At 33.5% G+C, this 27812-nt stretch overlaps 4 protein-coding genes, 1 long non-coding RNA gene and 2 pseudogenes across 5 annotated transcripts; 2 read left to right on the top strand and 5 right to left on the bottom strand.

The window, feature by feature from the left end:
• The first annotated feature begins 100 nt into the window (after window positions 1–100).
• On the top strand, window positions 101–4431 carry LOC120164485 (annotated as a pseudogene).
• LOC120164491 lies at window positions 293–24485 on the top strand. The gene is made up of 4 exons (XR_005519740.1): window positions 293–302; window positions 7422–7427; window positions 8618–8627; window positions 24361–24485. It is a non-coding gene; the product is annotated as an uncharacterized LOC120164491 (long non-coding RNA).
• Window positions 5311–8418, bottom strand: LOC120164489 (putative rRNA methylase YtqB). Its single transcript, XM_039174195.1, has 6 exons — window positions 8126–8418; window positions 7974–8037; window positions 7078–7270; window positions 6308–6381; window positions 5618–5773; window positions 5311–5532 (listed from the first exon to the last, which is right to left on the bottom strand). The coding sequence occupies exons 1-6, from the start codon at window positions 8331–8333 to the stop codon at window positions 5409–5411; spliced, it is 819 nt and encodes a 272-aa protein (XP_039030126.1). The 5' UTR covers window positions 8334–8418; the 3' UTR covers window positions 5311–5408.
• On the bottom strand, window positions 9278–10654 carry LOC120164488 (aspartic proteinase CDR1-like). Its single transcript, XM_039174194.1, has one exon. The coding sequence runs from the start codon at window positions 10628–10630 to the stop codon at window positions 9350–9352; it is 1281 nt and encodes a 426-aa protein (XP_039030125.1). The 5' UTR covers window positions 10631–10654; the 3' UTR covers window positions 9278–9349.
• Window positions 15448–16851, bottom strand: LOC120164487 (aspartic proteinase CDR1-like). Its single transcript, XM_039174193.1, has one exon. It carries the CDS (start codon window positions 16807–16809, stop codon window positions 15448–15450), a length of 1362 nt encoding a protein of 453 aa, XP_039030124.1. The 5' UTR covers window positions 16810–16851.
• On the bottom strand, window positions 18351–20666 carry LOC120164486 (probable terpene synthase 6). Its single transcript, XM_039174192.1, has 6 exons — window positions 20427–20666; window positions 19996–20266; window positions 19314–19911; window positions 19088–19229; window positions 18734–18982; window positions 18351–18647 (listed from the first exon to the last, which is right to left on the bottom strand). Exons 1-6 carry the CDS (start codon window positions 20664–20666, stop codon window positions 18351–18353), a joined length of 1797 nt encoding a protein of 598 aa, XP_039030123.1.
• On the bottom strand, window positions 24461–27812 carry LOC120164490 (annotated as a pseudogene).

Raw genomic sequence — 27812 nt, 5'->3', positions numbered from 1 at the left:
AATAATAATTAGATAGCCTTCAGCCTCCAAGTCCAATCCCTCGAATTGACCTTTGTTTCTCCGCTTTCGTTCCTTTAACAAATCCCAGTAACCAGAACTGGCTATTTTTTGCAAAAACCTTCTCAAATCCAAACGGCCAGTACTCCCCGCTGCTTTTCACAGCCTTTCTTCCCGAACCCAGGACAAACTTCATTCCATTTCCTCAAGTCGATGCCCAGAAGAAGAACAAAAACCCGGAAACTATGCCACCGTTTCCCTCTCAAACCATCCTAACCCCGAAATCTCTTGCTTCTACCAGAAGGGTTTCTCTCAAATCACCCACGAAACCACGGGAAAAGCCTTACATGCACTTTGCATCAAAGGCTTAGTCCCTTTAAGCCTGTTTTTGACGAATACTTTGATCAGCATGTACTCGAAGTTTGACCTTGCTGATTCCGCTTGTTACCTGTTCGATCATTTGTCTGTTAGAAATGCTGCTTCTTGGAACACTATGATGTCAGGGCTAGTTCGCGTTGGTTTATTTGGGGATGTTATGTTTTTGTTTCGTGAAATGCTGAATTCTGGTGTTATGCCTTCTGGGTTTCTTGTTTCGAGCTTGATAACTGCTTGCGATAGGTCGGGTCGTATGTTCCTTGAAGGAATTCAAGTTCATGGTTTTTCTGTTAAAGTTGGTTTGTTATATGATGTGTTTGTGGGAACGTGTTTATTGCATTTCTATGGAGCTTACAAGAGAGTTTTTGATGCGCAGAGGATCTTTGAGGAAATGCCTAAGAGGAATGTAGTTTCTTGGACTTCATTGATGTTTGGATATTTGGATAATGGAGATTTTGATAATGTTATACATTTATACAATGAAATGGGGAAAGAGGAGATTAGTTGTACTGAGAACACATTTGCTACAGTGATAACAGCTTGTTCGTTTCTTGAAGACAAATTGTTGGGTCTTAAAGTTCTTGGTCATGTCGTAAAATCTGGCTTTGAAACTAAAGTATCTGTTGCCAACTCTCTTATAAATATGCTTGCTTGTTTAGGGAGTCTAAAAGAGGCCTGTTATGTTTTTAGTCTCATGGATGAAAGTGACACAATCTCGTGGAACTCAATAATTTCTGCACATGTTCAGAATGGACTTTGTAGAGAATCGATGAGCTTTTTTCATTTGATGCGTCATCTTCATAAGAAAATAAATTCTACTACTCTTGGAACTCTGCTTTCGGTCTGCAGTTCTGTAGATAATTTAAAATGGGGAAAAGGAATCCACAGTCTAGTCTTTAGGTTGGGACTGGATTCAAATGTTTGTATATGCAATTCACTTTTAGGTATGTATTTTGAGGCTGGAAGTTTGGATGATGCTGAATTTGTCTTCAAGGAAATGCCGGAGAGGGATTTAATTTCTTGGAATTCCATGATGACCTGCTATGTTAGAGGTGGGAGGAGTCTGGATGCCTTAAAATTATTGATTGAAATGCTTCAAATGAATAAAGCAACTAACTATGTGACTTTTATGAGTGCATTGGCAGCTTGCTCAAACTCTGAGTTTATTGATGAAGGAAAGATTGTGCATGCTCTTGTAATTCTTACAGGTCTTAGTGAAAACTTGGTAGTTGGAAATGCATCTATTACAATGTATGTAAAGTCTGGTATGATGGTTGAAGCGAAAAAGGTTTTCCAAATGATGCCGAAGCGAAATCAAGTAACTTGGAATGCTCTCATTGGTGGCCATGCAGAAAATGAAGAACCAGGTGAAGCAGTAAAAGTATTTCAGTTGATGAGGGAAGAAGGTATAAAAGCAGACTACATTACAATGTCAAATGTTTTGGGTGCTTGCTTGACCCCTGATGATTTATTGAAATGTGGGATGCCCATTCATGCATATATTGTCTCAACTGGATTTGAATCAAATAGATATGTGCAAAATTCCCTTATCACAATGTATGCCAAGTGTGGTGATCTCCAATCAGTGAATGTATCTTTGACAGATTGCTTGATAAGAACACAATCTCATGGAATGCAATTATCGCTGCAAATGCTCATCATGGTCTCGAGGAAGAGGTCTTAAAATGTATTGCGAAGATGAGAAATGCTGGTGTAGATTTAGATCAATTCAGCTTCTCTGAAGGTCTTGCTGCTGCAGCTAAGCTGGCTGTTTTGGAAGAGGGACAACAACTCCACTGTTTAGCAGTCAAGCATGGATTTGACTTGGATCCTTTTGTTATGAATGCTGCAATGGATATGTATGGAAAATGTGGGGAAATGGAAGACGTGCTAAGAATACTTCCCCAACTACTAAATCGATCACGATTATCATGGAACATACTAATATCAGCTTTTGCCAGACATGGCAATTTCCAGGAGGCTAGAGAAACTTTCAGTGAAATGCTAGAAATGGGGGTGAAGCCTGACCATGTTACCTTTGTCTCTCTTCTTTCTGCTTGCAGTCATGGGGGGCTAGTGGATGAGGGTCTTACATATTATGCTGCAATGAGCAAAGAGTTTAATGTTCAGCCAACTATAGAGCATTGTGTATGTATAATTGATCTTCTTGGTCGATCAGGAAGGCTTATTGAGGCTAAAACTTTTATCAGTGAAATGCCTGTCCTGCCAGATGCCCTTGTGTGGCGGACCTTGCTGGCTTCATGTAAAATCCATGGGAACTTGGAACTTGGGTGGAAAGCTGCAGAACATCTTATTAAATTGGACCCGTCAGATGACTCAGCTTACGTTCTATATTCTAATATTTGTGCAACTACTGGAAAATGGGGTGCTGTAGAGGATGTAAGGAGACAAATGGGGTCATATAACATAAAGAAGAAACCTGCATTCAGTTGGGTGAAGTTGAAGAACGAGGTGGTTTTGTTCGGAATGGGAGACCAAACACATCCTCAGACCAATGAAATATATGCAAAGTTGGGAGAGCTTAGAAAGTTGATTAAAGAAGCAGGTTATGTTGCTGACACTAGCTATGCATTGCAAGATACAGATGAAGAGCAAAAGGAGCATAATCTTTGGAACCATAGTGAAAGACTTGCCCTTGCATTTGGATTGATAAATGTTCCAAATGGTTCAACCATTAAAGTTTTCAAGAACCTTCGTGTTTGTGGTGATTGCCATTCTGTTTACAAGTTTGTCAGCGGAATAATAAGGCGAAAAATTATATTGAGGGATCCCTACAGGTTCCACCATTTTAGCGATGGCCAATGTTCTTGTCGTGACTACTGGTGAAAGTATGTGTTTTGGGGCTGAAGTAGGATCTTACAACAGGAAAAGCAAGTAAGATGTTGGTGGCGTATAGGACAAGATAGGTTTAGATCTATCATGGATTTGGGCAACCAAAAACCTAATGACCTAATCTATCCAACTTGAAGGTACTGATAAAATTTCAATTATTCAGTGTTAAGAGATTTTGATGTGAAGCTTCTTCATGCTTTCATTTTTTGATGAACTTCTAATTCTTGATGTTGATTTCTTTTAGTTGGTTGAAAGGATATTATTCATAAAGGAACGATAAATTTTCAAGATTGAAATTTAAATTTATGTTAGCCATTTTATGAGATTAAACTGATTAAGATTTTCGAATATATCATGTAGCTTTAAATACCTTATCCTTTTATTTAAGGTGGGATTTCGAAGCCAAAAGGAAGATAGAGGGAGAACGTGAAGCCAACAATGTAATGGATGTGATTTTGTTTTGTTTCTTTAGGAATCATCTTGCTTCTATGCTTATAAAGAAGTTTATGTTTCATGCTTGTTTAGATAACGGTTTATCGTTGATCTTGACATTTTCTTATTGTCCTTGCAAACTTGCATTGCCTAATAACGTATTTCAGGCATCTCCTTGGAACGCCCTATTTTAACTTCTTACGGCACTGGTGTAACTGCTTGTATTCTGGCCTTGGTACTTTCCTCCATGATTTATTGTTCTCTCTTCCTTTAGGCTTGTAAATGTCTTGGAAGGGGAAAAATATAACGTGGTTCCCAAACGAAGTTGGATTCATTTGATTCTTTACTAATATTCTAAAACAGTTTTCTCGTGCTAATGCTTTACAGTGCCTCCATCAACTTGGGAAGACTAATGTTGCTGTATATGATGGATCTTGGACGGGATGGGTTGTGCAGTCCGACACACCTGTCGATTTGCAAAGCAGTCAAAAAATTGAGAAGTGTCGAGCTTATGATCGGGCCGGTTTCAGTACTCAATATACTGGGACACGAAAAAGGGGTTGTATCTAGAAAAGCTTCAACTGTCATTCTACCAATTGATGAGTTCCAATATGAACCTGCCTGTGTGGTAGCCCTTCAGAATATCAGAAACTTTGTTTGACAACAGAAATGTCGAATTCTAGAAGTGTATTTATGGTTTTTATAGAAGATGTCTGCTGTTTTTACATGGGATGACAACTAAGGATTTTGGTTCCTGGAATTACTCTTTTGGCAGCAAAAAGACTGCAGAAAGTGGATGACAGTAAAACCTCTATAAATTAATAATAATGTCGGGATTATGTTATTTTATTAATTTAAAAAGGTATTAATTAATCGATAAATTAATAATTTATTAATTTAAAGAGTTTTTTTTATTCAACGAACTTATATTATTTTTCATAAATAAAATATATACATTGTATTGATTAATTGAATGTTTATGTACAATGTGACTGCATACCCCTAAAAAATAAAGTTTAGAGGTCATGCATGGTAAGGGACATTCATGACTTGGATGGACTTGATACAATGATTAATGACCTTTGATACTACAACAAAATGAATATTAAGTACTATTGAATTATCTGAGTGAAAATGATACATGTTCAGAGGTCCAAAGTTTAGAAGAAATTGTAACTAGTGTTATTGAAAATTCAATTGAAGATGAAATTAAAGACGATACAATGTCTTTGCAACCAATTATGTGAAAGTAAGTACTCATAGAGGCAACAACTCTTCATAACTTTTCGTTAAGTATGAGAATACATCACTGGAACTTTTAGATGCAGTAAAGAAAGATAGAGATGAAATACATCTAAATTTAAATTTTAAGAAGAAACATAAAACAATAGAAATTTTTTTTACTAAGTTATATTTGTAATTTTATAGAATTATTAATTTATCATATTGAAGGGACCATAAATTTATATAAGGGTTTTTCGGAAAATTATTATCTTATTAATTTATCGAAATTATTAATTTAGACCTTGGGATCAAGTCGAGACTGAGAAAAATTATTATTATAGAGAGGTTATTAATTTATCGAGTATTAATTTATAGAGGTTCTATTGTGTATAGATTATAATATTCTCAAGCTTTATGATAGGAGCATGTATTCATAAATGAATCTTTCTACATGTAACAAATATCCCAGGAATGTATATAATATATCCTAGTACAAATATTCCGACGTTTTGGAAACCATCGCCGTTTCATCTCTTAAAAATGAAAACAAGTACTGGAGCTAAAGGTCGGTTCAACATCTGGAACTTGCAGCAAATCCAACCATCAACACACAATCCTGAAGCAAAGCCTTCAACTGTTTCCAGTTCTTCCCTGTGAATTATGTCTAACATAACGTGAGCAAAGCAAGGTATTTACAAAGATTCGTAAACTCTCTAGCTCATTCAAGAAAATTTACCTTCCACCTGGATGTCCTACATAAACTACTAGGCTAATAAGCCCTCCCGACATCAGCATTTTCTTTGCAGATTCCAATGCCAACATGGTTGTTTTCGATGTCGTAATAATGTCTTTGTTGCCTCCAGGAAGGTAGCCTAGGTTGAATGCAACAAGTCTAAAAGCAGGCAAGGAATTAATGCTATCCCGATGTGAAAAATATATCATGGCTTATGAAAATTTTGATAAAGCCACCGAAGGTACTAGTAATGAACATCAAAAACCAAATGAAAGGTTCAAAATTCAGAGTTTACGATATAGAATCATCATGATTTGACCTCTCAAGTATTTCCAACTATACATTAAATGGAAATTTCTTATATTACCTTATTAATAAATGAATGAGCACAGAAACAACTACCAATTAGGTAGCCATGGACATCTATTCTAAATATGAAGTTAGTACTGTATGTGCAAAAAAAAACATCACTTATAAAGGATGCCAATGGTAATTATACGCATATTGTAACTAGAAACAAAAACTAGTGCAGAGTTCCATTTGAGAGATAGTTTTGGTCAAACCGTAAAGTTAGTACTCTATATAAACTAGCAGCAAATAGATTAAACAGCCAAATCAAACAATAACTCCATACTAATGAGTATCAAATATATATTAAAACGAGAGAGAAACTTGAGCACTAATGAGTAGTACCTAACGGCAATCTTTTCAGGAAGTACTTCATCCATTCTGCTATGGCAAATGGGGAAGAGCTTGACTAGCTCTTTCTGCAGAAATCAGAAATTTATTAGGAGCTACATGAAACACAGGAAACTTTACAAGCTTAGTAGTTGAACATATGTTCTATCCAGAAGACCAATAAAGGTAACTAAATGATAAATTTAGAATGACAGGATAAAACAGGTCAAATGAACTTGAATTGCTGAAAGATAGAAAGAACTCAGAAAGAAAGAGAATTGAATTAGTAGTAGAGTAGAATAAAGATAAAAAATATATTTCTTCTTTCTTAGGTGTGCTTGATAGGAAGATGGAAAAATGAAAAAGAAAAAAAAATTCTTTCCATTAATTGCTTGGTAGTGTAGAAAAATGAGAAAAGAAAAGGAAACTATTCAAAAAACGCATAATTTTGAACACTTAACTTACATCTCTCACATTTTCTATCCTCTTATCATTCCAAATTGGAATGATTTATTTTTATTAATGAAGATGGAAAATGATCATCCTTACTATCTTCTTTCCTACCAAGCACACTCAAACTTGATTTTCTTTTCACCTTTCCACTCTACCAAACACACCCTGAAGTTAAACTTATATGCCAATAACGAGGTATTCTGAATCTTAAGGATAAAATTTGAAATGTAGTGTAAAATCTGGATAGGGTTTCCTTGAAATAATCATAATTTACTATTTCTTTGAACTTTTTATGATAAAGAAGACAAGATCGAGAAGAAAACAAGAAGCACCTCTTTCTGATTGACAATTTCATCTAGTAAGGAAGAAGTACTCTCTAAAGCCTCTGTTTGAATGTCCATTCCAAAAACACGACCACGACAAGATTCATCAGCAACCATTTTGAGCATTGCTACGGTATCATAACCATTCCCACATGTAGCATCTATGGCAATATCCCCTTTATGTAGGACATGCCTCCAAACCCTGGTGAACATAATATTATTAAAAGAAAGACATATTTGAAGTCGAGCACAGTTGCTGAGAAGGGTAAGGAAATTTACCATGAAAGATTTAATGATATATTAAAAATCAGCATCCTTACTATAAACAACAAGAAAAATGCTTTATTGCTAAGAAGATAGTACAAGAGGGATTGTATCATAAACAGGCACCATAGGTCCAAGTCAAATTAGCTCATCCAGTTCAGCATCAGTGCAAAATTAATGGGAAATTTCTTTTTTTTTAAAAAAAAAAAAGTTTGTTTGCCTAAAGAACAGGATGCTGAAGAATATATATAAGCAAGAAAATCAAATTCCACAAACAAATTGAGTGTTTTCTTGCTTCAATTTCAACATCTATACCCCTCAGACAGTGAATTCCAATTTGCACTTCCTGGTACCGGTATCATATCAGGAAATTCTGGCCTTTAATTGCTATCATATCTTAGAAAACAACTTTCGATTAACATCAACAAAATGCTTCAGTTTACATAGTCCCTAAGCATGTAAAACATCAACATTTATAACAAAGCCAATGAATTTACAATAATGTTCTAGGAAACGCTAAAGGGTTTGACAGTCCAGGCTAACACCAGACTATAGAAGCAGATAGAGTACAGTTTCAAACATTGCATTCAAAACAATAATAAGAGAAACAAAAAAGAAAAAATGGGCAATCAGGCACCTACAAATGAGCCATTTCAGTTGCCTTCTTCTTGCCAAATATATATCCCACCAACTCATCCTCTAACCCTGAAATTGTATCGCAAAAGATAAGTCCTTTTATTTCAATTTTACATCCAAAAAAGCAGATAATATTAACCATAGTAATAGAAAATACCTGAAAGCGGAGAGCTTGTTGAGAGGGGACGCGAGGTGGTTCCATTATTATGAAGAAGGGAATTGGAAGAGCAAGAAAGAGCTTTGAAGGGTATTTTGAGCGATGAGGAGAAAGAAGAAGAGAAGCTAAATAATAATGAATTGGTTTGACAAAGGAATCTGTTTGATAGCATCGGGCTAAAGCGTGAAGTAAATCCCAAAGCTGACATTTTTACTTCTTCTCGGTCGTTATTTTCTGAGTGTGAGAGTTGTCTTTATTTCGAGTTCAGTAGCCGTCGGCTACAAAATGGATCGGTTTTCGGGCCGAGAAGTGGCACAGATAGAGCTTCGTGAAATCAAATTTCTGTAGCAAATAATTAAAGGGTAATCTACAACAGATAACACTGAACTTTAGGCAGTATAAATTATATACCACTGAATTTTTAATTGCTATAAATAGCCCTAAACTTTGGCTTTCACTTCAATTATGTCATTGGGATATTAAATTTTAAAGACATGATTATGTGGATGGTTCTTTCTATCACTGTGATAACGTAGATAAAATATGGCATTTTGGCATTGTTATCGATGTAAAAATTAACGCTATTTTAGATAATAAAATTTAGAGGTGTCAATTTTGTTACTAAACTTTAAAAATATTCAATTTTAAGCACTAAATTTCTCTGATCTTTGTTTCCAGCTAATTGTTGCCCATCACCGATCGTCTTTCGCAACAAGATTGATATTAAAATGTTCGCATTTCACTCTGATTTCTTCTATTATGATTGATTTTCCATGAAACTCACTCAAAACTGACGAAAAATCATTTAAAGGTTTGACGTGCTAATATTTTGATCTCCTCACATCATCGTCTAATAAGACTACTTTTAAATTATATTGTTTGACTTCTCATCTATAAATTATGGGACATTATTTTATTGGTGACTAAAAATCTTATTTTTAAAAGTATCAATCTTAACCTAAGCTATTTCTATGTTTTATTACAATAATCAAAAGGATTGTAAAATGGGTAGCAAAAAGTGACGCACCTATAAATTCAAAGCTTAATTTGCCAAGGAAACTAGCAGCAAATAGAAGTATTATTTTTAGTGCTAATTAACCATAAAACCTTCTTACTGGTCGTTTTTATATGTTTACCAGTGGACTGACATATGGAATTTAAATAGCGGCCTAAAGCTGAGTTGCTATTGCTATATATATATATATATTCCTCGACCCCACAAACTTATTGTTTGGTACAATCTGTTGGAGCAAAGGAGACAGTTCTCTTCTGAAGATCATACTCCACCTGGAAATTTATCTGTGCATAGTTTCCGAAGATAGATAAGGAGTCGCTTGGAACTATCAGCATACACTGTAAGCCGCCCATGGTCCGAAATGTGTTGACGGGTTGCAAGTGAAGGTCAGCACCACTGAAATGGAACACCATTTCGGGAACGTTGATATTAGTTTCTGCCCCATAACACAAGCTAAATGTTCCTGAAGGTTCTTGCACTGGAGCTGCTCCGATCGTGTCTTTCACTATAGTCTCTAAGCTGTTATAAAAATTGGATTCCAAGAGCGTGAGCGTTGTTCCCGAATCGATTATGATATTCCCTTGGCTCGAACCTGGCTGTGCGGTCTTGTCTCCGATGCTAACACCTTCGAGACTAAGGAAGTAGAAGGTAGGAGGGGTTTTGGTTATCAACGGAGTCGAAACAGATCCGGGACGAGATATTACTGCTTCCTGGCCGAAGAGCAGTTTACCACTGGAGCTTGAAGTGTGAGGGACCAAGCAGTAGGAGAATCTGTTATCAATTTGAGTGCTTATTTGAGAAACCAGGGACAATGGCCCTCCTCCCAGTCCTACAAGTCCAGCACTTGGGCTTCTGAATCTGCCTTGATTGATGTGCCCACAGCCAAAAATGGATGTGGGGAATGCTGCTTTTTTACCATCGGAGGAGTCAAAAGTCAAGGTATCAGTGCTGAGGGTTCCAACGGTAAACGACTCCCTGTCTCCATAGCGATACGTGTATTGGCAGTCATTTGTGCTGGTGCACTGTTTCAGGCGCAGAGCTTGGCAACTGTCGGAACCACAAGGAAGCGTTTTGTAAGTGGACGATGCCCGAGGATCGAAAGGAGAAGAACCTTGTTGATAGCACCGTCCACATGGAAGACATTGAATCCATATAAGGTCGCTGCCGGTGTCGGCAATGGCAAAGTATTCAACTGGTGGTGTTCCAAATGAGAGTTTCATAAGATAACTACCTCCACTCGGAATCACTGCAGTTTGGATGGCGTTTTGATCGATCAAAGACTGGAAGTGTTTGAGTCGGGACATTGAACGGAGGTAATTTTTTCTTAGGATCTCCGTCGAGGTGAGAGAAGCATTATAGAAGGGGGATGCTGGCGAATCACGGTGAATAAGTTCCACACCGAAACCCGTCGATGCATTTGCTCCAACTACTGATTGAACCACCAGGCTGGAGAAAATTAAGGCAACCACAAGAAACAGAGGATAATGCATAATTTCTTTGCTTTTTTAAAGATGCTGTGAGGAATGACTGGCATGTTTGAGGATGCATTTATAGCACTTCTCCAGATGCTTGAATTTATGGGTTAGAAATCGTGTAAGCTTAATGAAAAAAAGTTAAGGTAGATATGATTTGGAGTGTCGTTTGCACCAATTTCCATGTACTTTCTAAGAAATAAACCACTAGTGCGCGGCCGCGGTCTTGAGACGCTATACGAGTCTTAACACGTCAACCAGCAATCATTTTTTTCATGTATTAATAATTTAATTAATACATTTTGATTAAAAAATATTTTATGTTTATTTTATGTTTATATGAGATAGATATATTTATGTTAATGTAAAACTAAAATAATTTTATATGGTTTTAAATTTTTTGTGTAATTAACATTTTAATAGTATAACTATTACATTTTAATATAATTATTGAAAATTAACGATTTAATAAAAATAGTAAAAAATATTAAAGGATAAAATGAGAAAAATAGATAACATTAAGACTTATTCAATTATTTTAAAGTTTAAGGTGTATAATCTATACCACTAAAATATTAATTATATGTAAAAAGAACATTTAAAATTATTTCAATATATACTACTGTAAATGGATCCATTGCATTGAAATTAAATATCATATTTAATTACAGTTTAATTATGTAGTATTTTAGATTGAAAATAAATCCGTAATTATGTTATGTAGTCAGCGGTCGCCTAGCCCGATTAGCACGGACAACATGGTGGGACCATTTTCACCTCATGGGTCCAATCAACGTAGAAAACAAATAGTCATCTCGAGAAATAGAATTTGAAAGGAACCTACACTTACTTTTGTACTCAATTTAAAAAAACAGTGTTTATGCTTCTTTTTTTTTCATTCAGTTGAATTTACAGATAAAAAATTAAATTAACTGAAATTTTATATTTAAAAATTAAATTAATTATGTTTTTATCCATTTTAATATTAGATATTAATGATATGTGACATAGTATAATAATTTTACTGCAAACTTTTTTTTATAGATTTTCAAAGAAAAACTGTAAACAAATATCATTACAATTCTATTTTTTAGGAAAAAGTTTTAAATTTATTAAAAATTAATAATTGTATTTAAAGTAACACTTGATAACATTATGATGTGTGATATGTGATACCATTTAGTTTAAAAATAAATGTTATATTTGACTATCAATATTGGTCATTGAAGAAATCTTTATGTAAAAGAATTATTTGAATGTCAAAAAAATACGAAAATCAATTGATTTTAAAAAAATTTGGAAATTTATGACACCAAAATAATTTTTATTAAGAATTTTTTTATTTTAACTAATTACTTCAAAATTTCTCATTTTAATATTTATAAATTTGTTATTATTTTTTGACATAATATTAAAATTCGTTTATAGTGATCTTAATGGAGTAGGCTTCGTGACGATCCATCCAACTTCACTCACAATTGGATGAGGATTGATACATGTTTTACAGCTACTATGGCATAAATAATAATAAAAATTAGACTCGTAGTAGGTGGTGGGACAAACGTATATATAATTTTATTCTTATCTCACCTTTATTTGTTCAATATACATGATAAGTATATTAGAAAATAAATGGTTTTTATAACATCAACTCACGTTATAATATAACCATATGAGAGGTAAAATTAGATATTTTAGATAGGGAATTTAAGTTATTTTTTAAAGTTAGAACATCAACTTATTACGATAAATTTTCTAATGAGATTCAATTATTAATCTCAGCTTATGATATGTTTGATTATCAATTGTCTTTTGTAATTGAAATACCTCAAATAGCATCAATTTAGGTGTTCCAATGTGTCATATCATACTTTTGTAGCTTCAATAATAATTGTTAATGACCGAATGATCAATTTAATACAAAATAATAATATTAGTGATAATTTTATTATTTTTAAAATTTAATATTAACAACATTCTTTTATATTTTGATAAATATTTTCAAACAAATAATTTTTACGATTTTAGACGTTGACGTAAAGCTCATGTGTCCATTCAAATGAGAAATTGTTCTCATATGGGATCATCTTTATCATTTTAGAGGTTGTGGACACATGGTCTTGGCTAGGTTTTCGGGGGCGTTTTATAAATTCTTATAAAGGAGTCTTTATTTTTTAGATATATTCGATTTCGTTGTAACAATAGTGGCGTTTTTTTGACAAACTCCACGATAGATTCATCTATAATGGTATTTTATCAATAAAGCCGTAATAATAGTGACGTGTTTTAAAAAAACGTCGTAATAGATCTATCTATAATGACGTTTATTGAAAAAACGTCACTATATATATACTTTTTTGAGGCCTGGGCGATCGCACAGTTTGCGCCGCCTCAACCAGGTCCTGTGTGGACATGAACGTCATGTGTTCACTCCAATGAGAAATCGTTGTCGAATGAACTTCTTTACACTTTTTCATATTTTTTCTGTTAATAAATTGACTTGATTTTGTTTTTCTATTTTTTATTTAGTATTGTATTAATTTACATCTTGGACTTTTTATTGAATAGAATTTACAAAAAATTTTGTGATGGTATAATGACAAAATTAATTTTTAATGTTTTTATAAATGGTCACTTTAATATTTATTTATTTTGTTGAAATATTTTAATTTTTTAACGTTTTAACTTTTTATTAAAATAATTTATGTTGGATGAAAATCGCTAATTAATTACGGTCAACACATATTTTTAATATGACATATTTACATGTATTCAATTGTTGATGTAATATATCTCATATCACCTAAAATAATACTGTAGAATATATAATGTCACTCAATGATGTGACATGTGTTATATCATCATAAATTATCGCGTCACTAAAATAATGATAATATATTTTACATTAGCAATTGAACACATATAAAAATAACACTTCAATAACATATATTGACAATTAGTAATAATTTTCATTCAATAAGGATTATTTTGACAAAAAATAAAATATTAACAACTAAAATATTAAAAAGAAGTATAGAAAAGAAAATAACTATTTATGAAAAAACAATATTTTTTCCTTATGCCTTTGATTTTATCAAGACATCAAAATAGGTATTCATAAAGATGGGCATGAGATTCGAATTCGATGGGTTTTGATTCGACCTGACCCGATAGGCTCGAGTTTTCTTAAAATAATTCAGGGTCAGGTCGGATTTTTTTAAATGTAATGTTCGGGTCGGTTCGGATTTAGGGTAAAAATACCCGACTCGACCCGAAAAAAATATAATTTTACTTTATCTATTTTACTCTATGTGACATGTGTTATATCATCATAAATTATCGCGTCACTAAAATAATGACATAATATATTTTTACATTAACAATTGAACACATATGAAAATAACACGTCAGTAATATATATTGACAATTAGTAATAATTTTCATTCAATAAGGATTATTTTGACAAAAAATAAAATATTAACAACTAAAATATTAAAAAGAAGTATAGAGAAGAAAATAACTATTTATGAAAAAACGATAATTTTTCCTTTTACCTTTGACTTTATCAAGATATCAAAATAGGTATTCATAAAGATGGGCATAGGATTCGAATTCGATAGGTTTCGATTTGATCTTACCCGATCGGCTCGAGTTTTCTCAAAATAATTTAGGGTCGGGTCGGATTTTTTTAAGTGTAATGTTCGGGTCGATTCGGGTTTAGGGTAAAAATACCTGACCCGACCTGACCCGAAAAAATATAATTTTACTTTATATATTTTACTCAATGATATGACATGTGTTATATCATCATAAATTATCGCGTCACTAAAATAATGACATAATATATTTTACATTAACAATTGAACACATATGAAAATAACACGTCAGTAACATATATTGACAATTAGTAATAATTTTCATTCAATACGGATTATTTTGACAAAAAAAAATAAAATATTAACAACTAAAATATTAAAAAGAAGTATAGAGAAGAAAATAACTATTTCTGAAAAAAAGTGATAATTTTTCCTTATGCCTTTTACTTTATTAAGATATCAAAATATGTATTCATAAGGATGGGTATGAGACTCGAATTCGACGGGTTTCGATTTGATCCGACTCGATCGGCTCGGGTTATTTTAAAATAATTCGGGGTCGGGTCGGATTTTTTTAAGTGTAATGTTCGGGTCGGTTCGGGTTTAGGGTAAAAATACCCGACCCGACCCGAAAAAAATATAATTTTACTTTATCTATTTAGAAATAATTATAATAATACATCTATATATAATTTTTTTAATTAAGTTACTGTTTTTATTAAATAAAAATAATATTTTTTATTATTTCGGGTCGGATTTCTAAGTTATATATCGAGTCGGGTGAACTATTGTGTTGGTCGGGCCGGGCCAGGTCGGATCTCGGGTGGAGGCTCCCTTGTTTTCGGGTCAGGTCGGGTGGACCAAAAACCCAACCCGACCCATGCCCTAGGTATTCAGCACCCTCTGAATGTTGAATACTATTTAGAAATTATCGAAAACTTTATTCTCAATTAACCTGTACACAAGCCAATCGTGAAAGAGAGAAGAACCAAACCAAAACTCGTTTGAAACAACACAACGACAAACTATAGCAGAGACAGTTGAGCTGCAACATCTAGGAAGGAACCAATTAACCGTAATTACTATCATCTTACAAGTAGTTTTCATGTTACCATCTGAACAAAATATAAGGATCTTTCAAGTAAGCAAGAAACCTATATAAGCTATTGAGCAATCTAAATAGCGCCTAAAACTGCGTTAAGATTGTCATCTTGTGATTTCTGTCCAAGTCAAACGATCTTATTGTTTGGTACAATCTGTTGGAGCAAAGGAGGCAGTTCTCTTCTGAAGATCATACTCCAACCGGAAATTTATCTGTGCATAGTTTCCAAAGATAGATAAGGAGTCACTTGGAACTATCAGCATAGACATTAAGTCCGCATTGATCCGGAATGTGTTGACGGGTTGCAAGCGAAGGTCAGCACCACTGAAATGGAACACCATTTCTGGAACGTTGATATTAGTTTCTGCCCCATAACACAATCTATATGTTCCTGAAGGATCTTGCACTGGATCTGCTCCAATGGTGTCTTTCACTATAGTCTCTAAGCTGTTATAAAAATTTGATTCTAGGAGCGTGAGTGTTGTTCCCGAATCGATTATGATATTCCGGTGGCTCGAATCTGGCTGTGCGGTCTTGTCTCCGATGCTAACACCTTCGAGGCTAAGGAAGTAGAAGGTAGGAGGGGTTTTGGTTATCAACGGAGTCGAAACAGCTCCGGGACGAGATATTACTGCTTCCTGGCCGAAGAGCAGTTTACTACTGGAGCTTGAAGTGCGAGGGACCAAGCGGTAGGAGAATCTGTTATCAATTCGAGTACTTATTTGGGAAACCAGGGACAATGGCCCTCCTCCCAGGCCAACAAGCCCAGCAGTCGGGCTTCTGAATTTGCCTTGATTGTTGTGTCCACAACCAAAAATCGATGTGGCGAATGCTGTGATTTTCCCATTGGAGGAGTCAAAAGTCAAGGTATCAGTGCTGAGGGCTCCAACGGTAAACGAGTTGTCTCCATAGCCATACGAGTATTGACAGTCATTTGTGTTGGTGCACTGTTTCCGGGGAAGAGCTTGGCAAGTGTCGGAACCACAAGGGATCTCTTTGTAAGTGGACGAGGCCCGAGGATCAAAAGGAGGAGAGCCTTGTGGATAGCACTGTCCACATGGAAGACATTGTATCCATATAAGGTCGCTGCCGGTGTCTGCAATGGCAAAGTATTCAACTGGTGGTGTTCCAAATGAGAGTTTCATCAGATAAATGCCTCCACTCGGAATCAATGCAGATCTGATGGCGCTTTGATCAATCAAAGACCGGAAGTGTTTGAGTCGGGACATTGAACGGAGGGCATTTTTTCTTAGGATCTCCGTTGAGGTGAGAGAAGCATTATAGAAGGGAGATGTTGGCGAATCACGGTGAATAAGGTCCACACTGAAACTACTCGAGGCCTTTGCTCCAGTTACTGATGGAATCACCAGGCTGGAGAAAATTACGGCAAGGACAAGAAACAGTGGATTATGCATCATTTCGATAGTTTCTTTGATTTTTAAAATGATGATGTGAGGAATAATCGGTAGGTTTGAGGATGTACTTATAGCACTTTGCATACATGACTGCGTTAGAGATCGTGTAGCTTAGCGAAGAAGCCAAGGTAGGTATTATTAACATTGGCTTAATCACTGCAATAATATCCAATTACTTTCTGAGGGGAAAACCACAAATTATTCATCTTCAATCTAAAGGGCTCCGTACATGGAAAGTTCCGGTGATTGCGCTCACTACTCATTTCTCCTCCTCATTTGAAAAGAAAAGGGTGTATGTATGTTCTCAGTGCCTCGGTGTTCTTGTTCCCGTTTGTTATGAAAATATGAAATATGTTGATAATGCAATGTTGGGCCTCCGTCACGAAAATAAATATTACTTGGGAAACAAGAAAAAGTTGGTGGTACAACTTATTTGACGAAAGAAATAAAATTAAAAGAAAATTTTAATTACTAGTGGGTGCAGAGATCTTTAGGCCCAATCATTCACAACTAATCTCGGTCATGATACATGCCTCTTCTCACATTGAATTCATATATAATTATGATATTCTATTAAACATTGATTAAAAATAAAAATATTCAATTACGTAAATTTATTGTTAAAAAATTTTCAGTAAAATAAAGGGAACCTGATTGAACATACAATAAGTCGACTGTTTGCTTTTATTTTCAAGACTAAGACTGGTTGAATACGAATTTTCAATAATATCAAGTTGTGTCGGACGGCGGACCGAGTCGGTCAGACTATATCTGCCTATTGAGCTTCGTTTGACTGCTAGCCTTAATCTGATTTGGTTTCTTTGTAGTATTATGTTATATTTACTTGGAACTTGGGCCTTATTGGGACAATTGGACCGCACATTTTGTGGGCTTTAGATAAAGGTATAAATTCAATTGAATTTATTCTTAATTAAACTGAAAAAATCGAATAGACTGAATATATACATTTCTTTTTCTTTTTAAGATTTATTTATTAAAAAATAAAAATTATCATTGTTGAATTCGACATTTATGCAATAATCTAATTTATTAAAGAATTTAATTAGTTTGTACTTTGTAGTTAAATATTTAATTTTATATTAATATTAAATTAATTAAATATACATATAAAAACATACAATTACCAATAATCCGTAGATCTAGAGTATATGTAAATTAGGTTGGGAGAGTCGCCATTATAATGAATTTCCACAATATTTGATATGGATTCGTCAATCAAGACACCACTGATTATATAAAAAATAATATACATACAATCAATTATTTGATTAAAATTTTTAAAATCAATAACTAAACTAAATTAACCATTGAAACTATAAACTCTAGAAATAAATAAAAATTTTTAGTTAATTCTAATTTAACCAACTATTTATTCAACCCTAATAGACTAGACCACTTTTAAGTTAGATAACGGTTCACACGTCCACAATTTTCTCCGACCAAATAATAATTCACAGTTTCACCCCTCCTTCGAAGAAAATTAATTGAGCATCGAAAAAAAACTATTTTATTACTATAAAAATCAATATGTTTATTTTTAAATTTATAATAGTGTTATTCAATACTGAAATAGGAAATTAGTAAAAAGGACAGGAACATAATTGTTAAACAGGCACGGGGTGGATGAGGACATTGGAGATGTGGTGTTTCAGAATCTTTTCAGACATTGTAAACCCATCCTCGTCCTTGTAAGTAAGGTCTATCACCCGTGCAATGTTAACAACACGCTCAAGGATCTGAATAGGAACAACCCTGGGCCTCGTGATAAACTCCTGGTTCAGCTCATTCCATGCAATCCCAAGTCTTCTCCGGAACTCTTGTATTGCTTCCTCTTTCGAAACGCCGTATTGCTTCATGTAGCATTTTATTCCACAAGCAACCAGTCCTCTCTTTTCCTCGTCCTTCAATCATACCAAAATAACATTATTTTGTGTACCGACTCGTATATAACATACATCTATAACCGATAATTCGAGTAATAGAATACCTCGTTGGTCGCGATGTCGTCGTAGAGACGAGCTATGAGATTTATAGCGGTAAGAGATTTACTTTCACCAGTTCTCAACCATTCAAAGACATTGGCATCAGCTTCTTCCATCCCAACCAAGACTTGAGCAATCACTAAAACGGCGGCACTTGAATGCAATGCTATTTCCAAATATTCATCGAATGTTGGCATGTAACCTTCCTTCGTCCACTTTGCTTCCATCAAGTACGAAACTACAATTTTCTTCAACTGAAATAATAATGATAATAAGTGTTAGAGTTTGATCAGAATTCGATCGGAATAATTGTTTTTTTTTATTATTTGTTCATTAGGCGGATGATAAGAAAAATATACCTCATCTTTGGTAAAAGACATGCTGTAACATCGTCCATTGTTGCTCTCCATCCTATCCACTTCATCGTAAACATTCAGAACTGCCCCATATAGTATTTTCAAATAATCTTCAGGTAGCTGATCAAGGGCACAAATATCCCACCTAAAAAATGAAGATGTCAGCTATTATTAATTTTTGAAACTACCCTAAATTGAACTTACATACAAGGATAAAAAAAAATCTTACCTTTGTATGGCATGGGTGAAGCATTCGAGTTCTTCAAAGGTACCGTATGCATCATACGTATCATCTATAAATCCCAAGATTATGAGAAGTTTCGCAAATATGTTTCGAGCAGACGCGTAACGCGGCTCGAAATAGAATCCAACTGCCCAGAAGAATATCTCCACCATCCTGTTTCTTGCGTAGGGAAGTCTTGATGCTATGTTCATTTCTTTGGACCAACTTGAAAGGGTGCCTAGTTCTTGTTGGTATAGACACTGGACTCGGTTGAAGTCGAGTTTTGCGAAATTGAGCAATGTTTCGTTTGGTGATTCATCTTGTTCATACAAGGATATGTATTGTCTTGCTTCCACTCTCGGCATGCCTTTGTGATAGGGTCGATTCAAAGCATTTTCAATGTATTCTCTGATATGGGAACCTGTTGATTGTTTTGCCAAGGATGACTGTAGGTGCTTCGTTGTGAAAACAAGTGCTTCGTCTAAAATTTTCTCCCCATTTATCCTAAATTGGCTTGCTTCGTACAATCTTATAAGGCCCTTCACATCACTTGCAAGTTCTTCCTTGAACTCTCCCTCATCGTCCGTAAACTTGTTAAATACATCTGAATCAAAATCCACCGTATTAATAATAATTCTTATGTTATAATTTAGCCCGTTTGCATGAAATATTGGAAAGTGATGCTTACCGTGATGCATAGGATATCCATGTAACCTGAAAACTTGAAATATGGTTGCAACGGTGTGCAAATCCAAGTCTTCATCATCAATTAGTTTAGACATTGAATGAAAATGGTAGCTTAATAGCTCTTGAATCTCGTCCTCAAAGTGGTAAGATAATCCTAAGCGACATAGATCATTGATCAACATGATTTTTTCTACTTGGTCAATACAATCCTTTAACATGCCCTTCACCTTTTCTTTCAACGCCTCCACTTGCTTGGAGGATGATTTCAATTCCTGTAAAAGATAAAAAGAAAAGACACATTAGAATTTTTTTTTATAATTGTTCCTTTTACAACTGAGAAAGATGAATGTTTGATATTCACGCACATACATAAATATCAAACTATAGGAGATGCATGTGTGATTTACAAGAGAAACACGGGAACGTGATTACCGAATTGTTGAAAGAAAGAGACATGAAATAGTCGCCCCATATATCCGGGGGGAAGTCCGCCAATGGACGAAAGGTTTCTCGGTGAGTGTTGGCCGGCACTTGAGAAACTTGCACGGAATCCACCAGATGTGTTGATACCAGGCAACGGGGTCCTCTCCCACGGAAATTGACCCGAGGAGCTGGCATAAAAACGCCTTGGTTCAGTGCAAATTTGGTAAAAATACTTGCTTGAAGTGCCATAGAAACAAATAGATAAATTAGATGAAATGAAATTGAGGAATGGTTGTGTGATTTTATTTGATTTTTCTTCTATTTATAGACAACTATTACTTTCTTGGAACTCTAAATTTGGTCATACAGTCAACATTTATTTTCAAATGGATTAAAATATTGTTGCATTATCAGTTTCTACAAGTGGATAATTGAATAAACTAATGCATTTAATAATTCCTTGGGCAAGTGGCATGATCTCGTGCCTATCTGTCTCGAGGTTGGCCCTTGGCAGCCCCTGCCCCATGCAACCATGATTTCGATTAAATGAAACTGAAAGCTGGTCAACATTAGTTTTTTTTAATTATTAATAGCTAAAAACCTAAAAAGTTAATTTATATGGATTATTTTCCATCAATATATATGAGTTATTTTATCTTATTTTGTTTGTGACTTTGTCATAAATATTTTTTTTAAATATAATATAATATTTTTCATTTTAAAATTAATTTGAAATTAAAAAGTTTATAAATGTATATTGATCCTATCATTATTTTGATTTACTAAAATAATTAAAAAAACATCACTAATATTAGACACAAGATAAATAAACTTGCTTACAAATATTTACCATTCTACTTGTAATTATTTATTGAATAATCTTATATAAATATATTTTTCACATAATATTTTTATTTATTCATATCATAAGTGTAATGAAATTATTGGACGAAAATACAAAAATCAACAAATTCATTGTTTATAATGTATTGAACGAAAATATTATTAATAGGGTTGTAAACGAACCGACCGTTCAATAACTATTCGTGAACTGTTTAGCGGAAACTTCATTTATGTTTGTTTATTTATTAAACGAACAAATATGAACTAGATTTTATATTCGTTTAATTAAATGAATAAACACGATCAAAGTACATGTTCGTTCATTTATGTTCATGAACGTTCGATAATTCGTTCGTTTGTTTACGTTCGATAATTTGCTCGTTTATGTTTATTTGTTTAATTAAATTTATATTTGTCTTCGTTTATATATATTTTTTCTTATGGTTTTTTCTTGATTTAAAAGAAAGTTACATTTTGTGTTCGTTTATCATTAAATTGTCCATATATTCCAAATTCATCATTTCTCGTTAAAAATTTATGATAGTCTGAGTTGGATGTAACATGTTGATTAAGATATGATAGTATTTCGAGATTTAGGAATCATATTTTAGCATATCATAGTCAGTAGGTTAGTGTCCAACTTAGATTGTCGACAAATTTTTAATAGAAAATGACGAATTTGAAACACATGAATAGTCGAATGACTATTTTGTGACTTTTAATAGTCAGATGACTAAAAAAATAATTTCATATAGTCGGGAGATCATTTTGTAACTTTTAATAGTCGAAGGACTCAACAAAATAATTTCATAATTGGGGACCATTTGTGTAATTTAGCCATTTTTTATTAGAATAATTGAATTGAATTGATTGAATTGAATTTTTTTTGAAAGTCAAAAGGTGATTTTACCATTACATTATTTAATTTTAAAATTTTTGAAGGGGCTAAAACTGAATTTTCCCCATTTTTGGGACCAAAATATACTTTCAAAACATGAAATTATAGTGTAATGTTTCCATTTGTAGAAATAAAATGAAAAGGAAGAATGAGAAAACGTATAAACCCAACAAGTTTGAAAACTGGGTATAAAAGAAAGGAGAAGAAAAGGGTATTAGAAAACGCCATTATTGCGAGTGCAGTCTATAAATGCAATTGTCAGCGCCGACTCCATTTGCTTGGGATTATCTTGCTAACACAAATATCTGATTATCCATTCAACCTGTTGGATTCAAAAATTATTCGATAGATTCAGTGGACCAATAAATTTTTAAATAATTTTTTTAAATAATTGCTCACTTCTTGGATTTTTAGTTTTTTTTTTTCATTTTCAACTTTACTTTTAGAAGCAATTATAATTTTACTCTTATTAATACATAAGCTCTACTCAATTATGTATTTATATATTTTTATTAATTAATATTAAAATCCTTAAAAAATAATTCATTATTTAATAATTTATTTAATTACTTAAAAATAAACAAAGTTCATGGTTTATATTAAAAATATTAATATTAAGTTATTATAAAATATATTTTTATTATGATTATGTATTTTTATTTGTATTTTTTTATATTTTTATTATAGTTTAAATTGATATATTTCATTTATAATATTAATTTCTTTTGAATATATTTTTATTTTTGAATGGTTAAAAGGACAAAGATATCATTTAAATTATGTTATTTTAAACTTTAAATGAGTGATTGTGATTGAATTGGAATAATTAAAAGCTTCGTCTCGTTATGAAATATAATTAATGAGATACCATAATTTCTAGTATAATAAATTCATTTTTATATTTTGGGGGATTGAAAGGAGGCAATGGCCTTAAGCAATTACACCAAATTTAACATAACGAGGGCCAGCAATGTCCTAGTGCATCAAAGGGATAGTGGAACTAGGAGGTTCAGAGAGCCTTTGCATCTCGCAATCAAGGGGAAGACCGAACTTTGAAAGACTATCAGCCTCCATGTTGCCTTCACGGTGAACCCAGAGAAACTCGACATACCAGCTACGATTACACATCTGAGAGATAGCGCGAACAAGGGGAAGCAAAATGCTATCAGCAGTTAGATTCTTGAGGAGGCTAATGACTTGGAGGCTGTCCGATTGAACCTGCAGAAGTTCGATTCCATAATGCCAAGCTTCACACAGGCCATGAAAAATGCCCCAAAGCTCGGCTTGAAGCGGATTTGTGACACCAATACCTTTGTAAAAACCAAAGAGCCAAGTTCCATCAGTCCTTCGAGCAAATACCTCCAATCGAACTGAAACTTGTAGCAGTATCAACGGAGGCATCCGTGTTGATACAACACCACCCGTTTGAAACCTGTAGCCATATCAAATGAGATATCCGTGTTAATACTTTAATTTGCAAGCAATAATGTCTTTTTTGTAATATTCTTTTTTAAAACAAGTATTTAAATTATTATTTCATAATAATTTTATATCTACATGTTAAAACGTATGATAATACATTTTTTCTTAATAAAATATTTTATTTAAAAAATACTATTAATAAATTATCTTAAAATATTTTTTTATATTTTTATTATAGTTGAAGTTGATATATTTTATATATCATAATATTAATAGATGTAGATATAGTTTAAATTCTATATTTTGAATTGACAACATAATATCCATAATTGATATTTTATCTTTTTAAATTTATTTTTTAATAACAATTACAAATGGTTAAATTTTAATATGCACTGTTAAATTCTTTTTCTACATTATTTTCAAAAGTCACTTTTCAAAACTATGCCAAACTAGCCCTATATGTTTGATAAAGAAAGAAAAGTGAGAGAATGGACTGAGGGAAGGCTATCGTGAGTAGTCTCCAAAAGCTTTAAGTTCTTATATAATTTAATATTTCTTAATATTTTCTATTGATAATTTATTTTCGTTCATAAATTTTATAAATCCACCATGGTCATAAATTTCCTGCCAATGAGTTTACTGCTGCTTCAGTAAGTCATAAACTGGGAAATTTTCTGCAGCAACAGTAAGCTCATTGTCTGAAAAGGTTTCCCAGTTTCAGAGCAGAAAGCAGACAAGTAAATTCCTCAGTGAGTCATAGATAACTAGAAGAAACAGAACATGTCAAGGAAATTATCAGATGAAGTTTTCCGATCATCACATGTCACAATTGTAGTGTATGCAAAATAGAGAATTTATGCCATCAGACGTTTCTGATCATAGAAGCAGCCATCTAAAGACTTCCCCCTCTCAATGCAAGCACGAGATGAAGCACAGAGCCCCCCTCGATATTGTATTCACGAGCGGTCTTGTCATCTGCGAGCTGCTTGCCAGCATAAATGAGCCTGCAACCATGGAACAATTCAAGTGAAATTAGACATCATTATTATGCAGCGGATCAGTGAAGTGTCGATAACTTCAAAAGCGAACAACTAAATCCAGGTATGTTAAACTCAACAAGCATCTACCAGGGAAAAAATGCACAGAATTTAAACCAAGATAACAATGTAAAAGGAAAACTCCAGAGAACAAGATGGTAACCTTTGCTGCACAGGTGGAATTCCTTCTTTTTCTTCAACACGCTCTTTAATCCGATCAATGGTATCAGTTGGTTCAATATCAATCTCAATTTCTTTTCCAGTGAGAGTCTTAACCTTGATCATAGTCCCTCCCCTAAGCCTCAAAACCAAGTGAAGTGTCGATTCCTTTTGTTATAATCTGCAAGAGTTCGACCATCTTCAAGCTGTTTGCCAGCAAAAATCAATCTCTGCTGACCAAGAGGTATTCCTTCCTTGTCCTGTAAATTGCAAATAGGTGCATCAGCAGTCATTTCATTATAGTAAGAAAAACGAAACGATTAAAAGAAAAAACGGTGCAGTGTAACACAAACACTCAAAGAAGAAATAATTAAAACAAAAGATGGAGACGCTGTTGACAATTTTGTTACCATTAGACTTGAAGTTCAGTGTGGAATACAAGTATGCATCCGACATACAAGTTCTCATTTTAAAAGCTTTCGGAGGATCATACCCCTCGCTATGTTCGAATATGTATTGAACAGATAGTTTAAATAGACTACAATCAATATAGTTTAGAATCCACTTACGCTGTATAATATTCATTAGATTTACACAAAATATAACCATTGGATAAATCTAAGTGGATCCTGTTCCATAACTAATAAAAAAATTTCCAGCATTTCGTGGAAAACTTCAAATCAAAGCTTCTTAAGATATAAATTAGGCACTAACTTTCAAGCTTAAAAGTGTTGGAAGCGTAGGTGGGCACTCGAGTAATTTATAAAACTCGCACTATTATTAATACGAAACAAATATGTTACAACGACGTTACCCCAATATTACAATAATACAACACTAGTTGTGGCTAGTTTACAAACACAACCTCAATATTTTAAGCTTTGCTAAGCTTCACCTTTTCTCTCATAGCTTTGCTAAGCTATTTCTCGTCCTTGCTTTGCTAAGCTTTTTCATTCTCTAATAGCTTTGCTAAGCTATTTCTCATTCTGGCTTTTCTAAGCCTTTTCATATTCCTTTTCATTCACTTTGCATACATTTATATTAATGCTAAATATATATTTATAAGGGTAATTAACCTCTTTAATGAAAATCTAGGCATTTCCAAATTCTTCTTGTATTGCCACATGGAGTTCCTTGTCTTAATGAAATTCCCTTCCATCATCAATTGTCACATGTTTATTTTCCATGCTTAGTTCTTAAGTACTTCAAGATCATGTTTCACTAATCAAGAAACTTCTATAATTATCCATGCCTTGCCAGCTATTTGTCATATGCAAATTTTCGAACATTCTAGAAATCAAGTTTGATTTCTAACACTTCCCCTCAAACTTGATTTTCCATTCCAAGCTTTTCTCCGCTTATTATCTCTAATCGATTCTTCATTTCCTGGAAAGTACACACTACTGCGGCTATGTATTCTTCTTTGCTTTTCGGCACCTTGAAGAGATTTTTACAAAATCTACCACGCTTGTTTTGCGGTCATCGCATCATAAATTTTTTCAAATTTAGATTCGTCTACTCTTTGAAAAATAAAGAACAACGCTCTTTTATCTTTTTTCCGGGATTCCTTCAATACCTTCTTTTCTTCATTGGTCAGGGTTGCTTCTGCTGCTGCATTTTCAGGCTCGATGTAACCATCTCGATGATATCTCAATAATCTTGGGAGCCTAGTAACGCCTTCATTTAAATGCTTCAATTGTCATAATCCATCTTTGTCAATCTCGGGATTTGAGGTTGAATCATGTTGGTCATCTTCTCCACCACGTTAAACACGAACCAAGCTCTGAGGCCACTTGTTGGAAGCGTAGGTGGGCACTCGAGTAATTTATAAAACTCGCACTATTATTAATACGAAACAAAATATGTTACAACGACGTTACCCCATATGACAATAATACTACACTACAACACTAGTTGTGGCTAGTTTATAAACACATCCTCAATATTTTAAGCTTTGCTAAGCTTCACCTTTTCTCTCATAGCTTTGCTAAGCTATTTCTCGTCCTTGCTTTGTTAAGCTTTTTCATTCTCTAATAACTTTGCTAAACTATTTCTCATTCTGACTTTTCTAAGCCTTTTCTCATATTCCTTTTCATTCACTTTGTATACATTATATTAATGCTAAAGACATACATTTACAAGGGTAATTAACCTCCTTAATGAAAGATCTAGACATTTCCAAATTCTTCTTGTATTGCCACATGGAGTTCCTTGTCTTAATGAAATTCCCTTCCATCATCAATTGTCACATGTTTATTTTCCATGCTTAGTTCTTAAGTAATTCAAGATCATGTTTCACTAATAAAGAATCTTCTAGAATTATCCATGTCTTGCCAGATATTTGTCATATGCAAATTTTTCAACATTCTAGAAATCAAGTTTGATTTCTAACAAAAAGAATAAAGCATCATTCACCCACAATGCTAAATAGTAGAAAACCTATGAAGAAATCAAGGCACAAATATTACATCATGTTTAGATGTTGGGTGATCATGGCAAGTTTTCGCCATTGATGATCAAACTATCTATCTAATCCGAGATAAAATTTGAGTAACTTTTTTTCCCTTTTTAAAAAAAAAGTTCAGATTTCAAAGTATTTCGATTCAGAGTTAATAGCATCTAATCAATTAGCCAAACTTAGCAAACAGAGATTAAAAATCTTAAAACCTAGCCACAGTTTTACTTCACATATCTACATATCTAGAGTTGTTTTCCCTTATCGGTTACTTGTTATTTTCTCATCAACGAAACAAAAAATCAACTGCGACAACAATAACATCACTAATTCCTTTTTAAAAAAGAGAGAAACTCAGATCAAACAAATAGTAAAAACGAAAAACAAAGAGGGGGCCAAACAAGAAAAACCTGAATCTTGGCCTTGACATTATCAACGGTGTCGGAGCTCTCAACCTCGAGAGTAATAGTCTTCCCTGAAAGTGTTTTGACAAAGATCTGCATGTCTTTCCTATTCAAAAACCTTCGTCAAATAAATTGTTTGGCAAGCAATAATTTTTATGCTCGGAACGAATTTTT

This window comes from Hibiscus syriacus, unplaced genomic scaffold (genome assembly GCF_006381635.1).
Source record: "Hibiscus syriacus cultivar Baekdansim isolate YM2019G1 unplaced genomic scaffold, ASM638163v2 tig00111540_pilon, whole genome shotgun sequence".
In the NCBI taxonomy this organism is placed as follows: domain Eukaryota; kingdom Viridiplantae; phylum Streptophyta; class Magnoliopsida; order Malvales; family Malvaceae; genus Hibiscus; species Hibiscus syriacus.
This window is presented reverse-complemented; position numbering and strand designations above follow the sequence as displayed.

Coding starts and splice junctions, on each gene's coding strand:
- LOC120164489 (XM_039174195.1), bottom strand. CDS start 8,333: ATGTCAGCTTTGGGATTTACTTCACGCTTTAGCCCGATGCTATCAAAC. Junction 6,382..7,077: donor AAATTGTCAATCAGAAAGAG/GTGCTTCTTGTT, acceptor TGATTTCTGCAG/AAAGAGCTAGTCAAGCTCTT. Junction 5,533..5,617: donor GTAGGACATCCAGGTGGAAG/GTAAATTTTCTT, acceptor CATAATTCACAG/GGAAGAACTGGAAACAGTTG.
- LOC120164488 (XM_039174194.1), bottom strand. CDS start 10,630: ATGCATTATCCTCTGTTTCTTGTGGTTGCCTTAATTTTCTCCAGCCTG.
- LOC120164487 (XM_039174193.1), bottom strand. CDS start 16,809: ATGCAAAGTGCTATAAGTACATCCTCAAACCTACCGATTATTCCTCAC.
- LOC120164486 (XM_039174192.1), bottom strand. CDS start 20,666: ATGGCACTTCAAGCAAGTATTTTTACCAAATTTGCACTGAACCAAGGC. Junction 19,230..19,313: donor TTCACCCATGCCATACAAAG/GTAAGATTTTTT, acceptor TTCATTTTTTAG/GTGGGATATTTGTGCCCTTG. Junction 18,983..19,087: donor TGTCTTTTACCAAAGATGAG/GTATATTTTTCT, acceptor TTATTATTTCAG/TTGAAGAAAATTGTAGTTTC.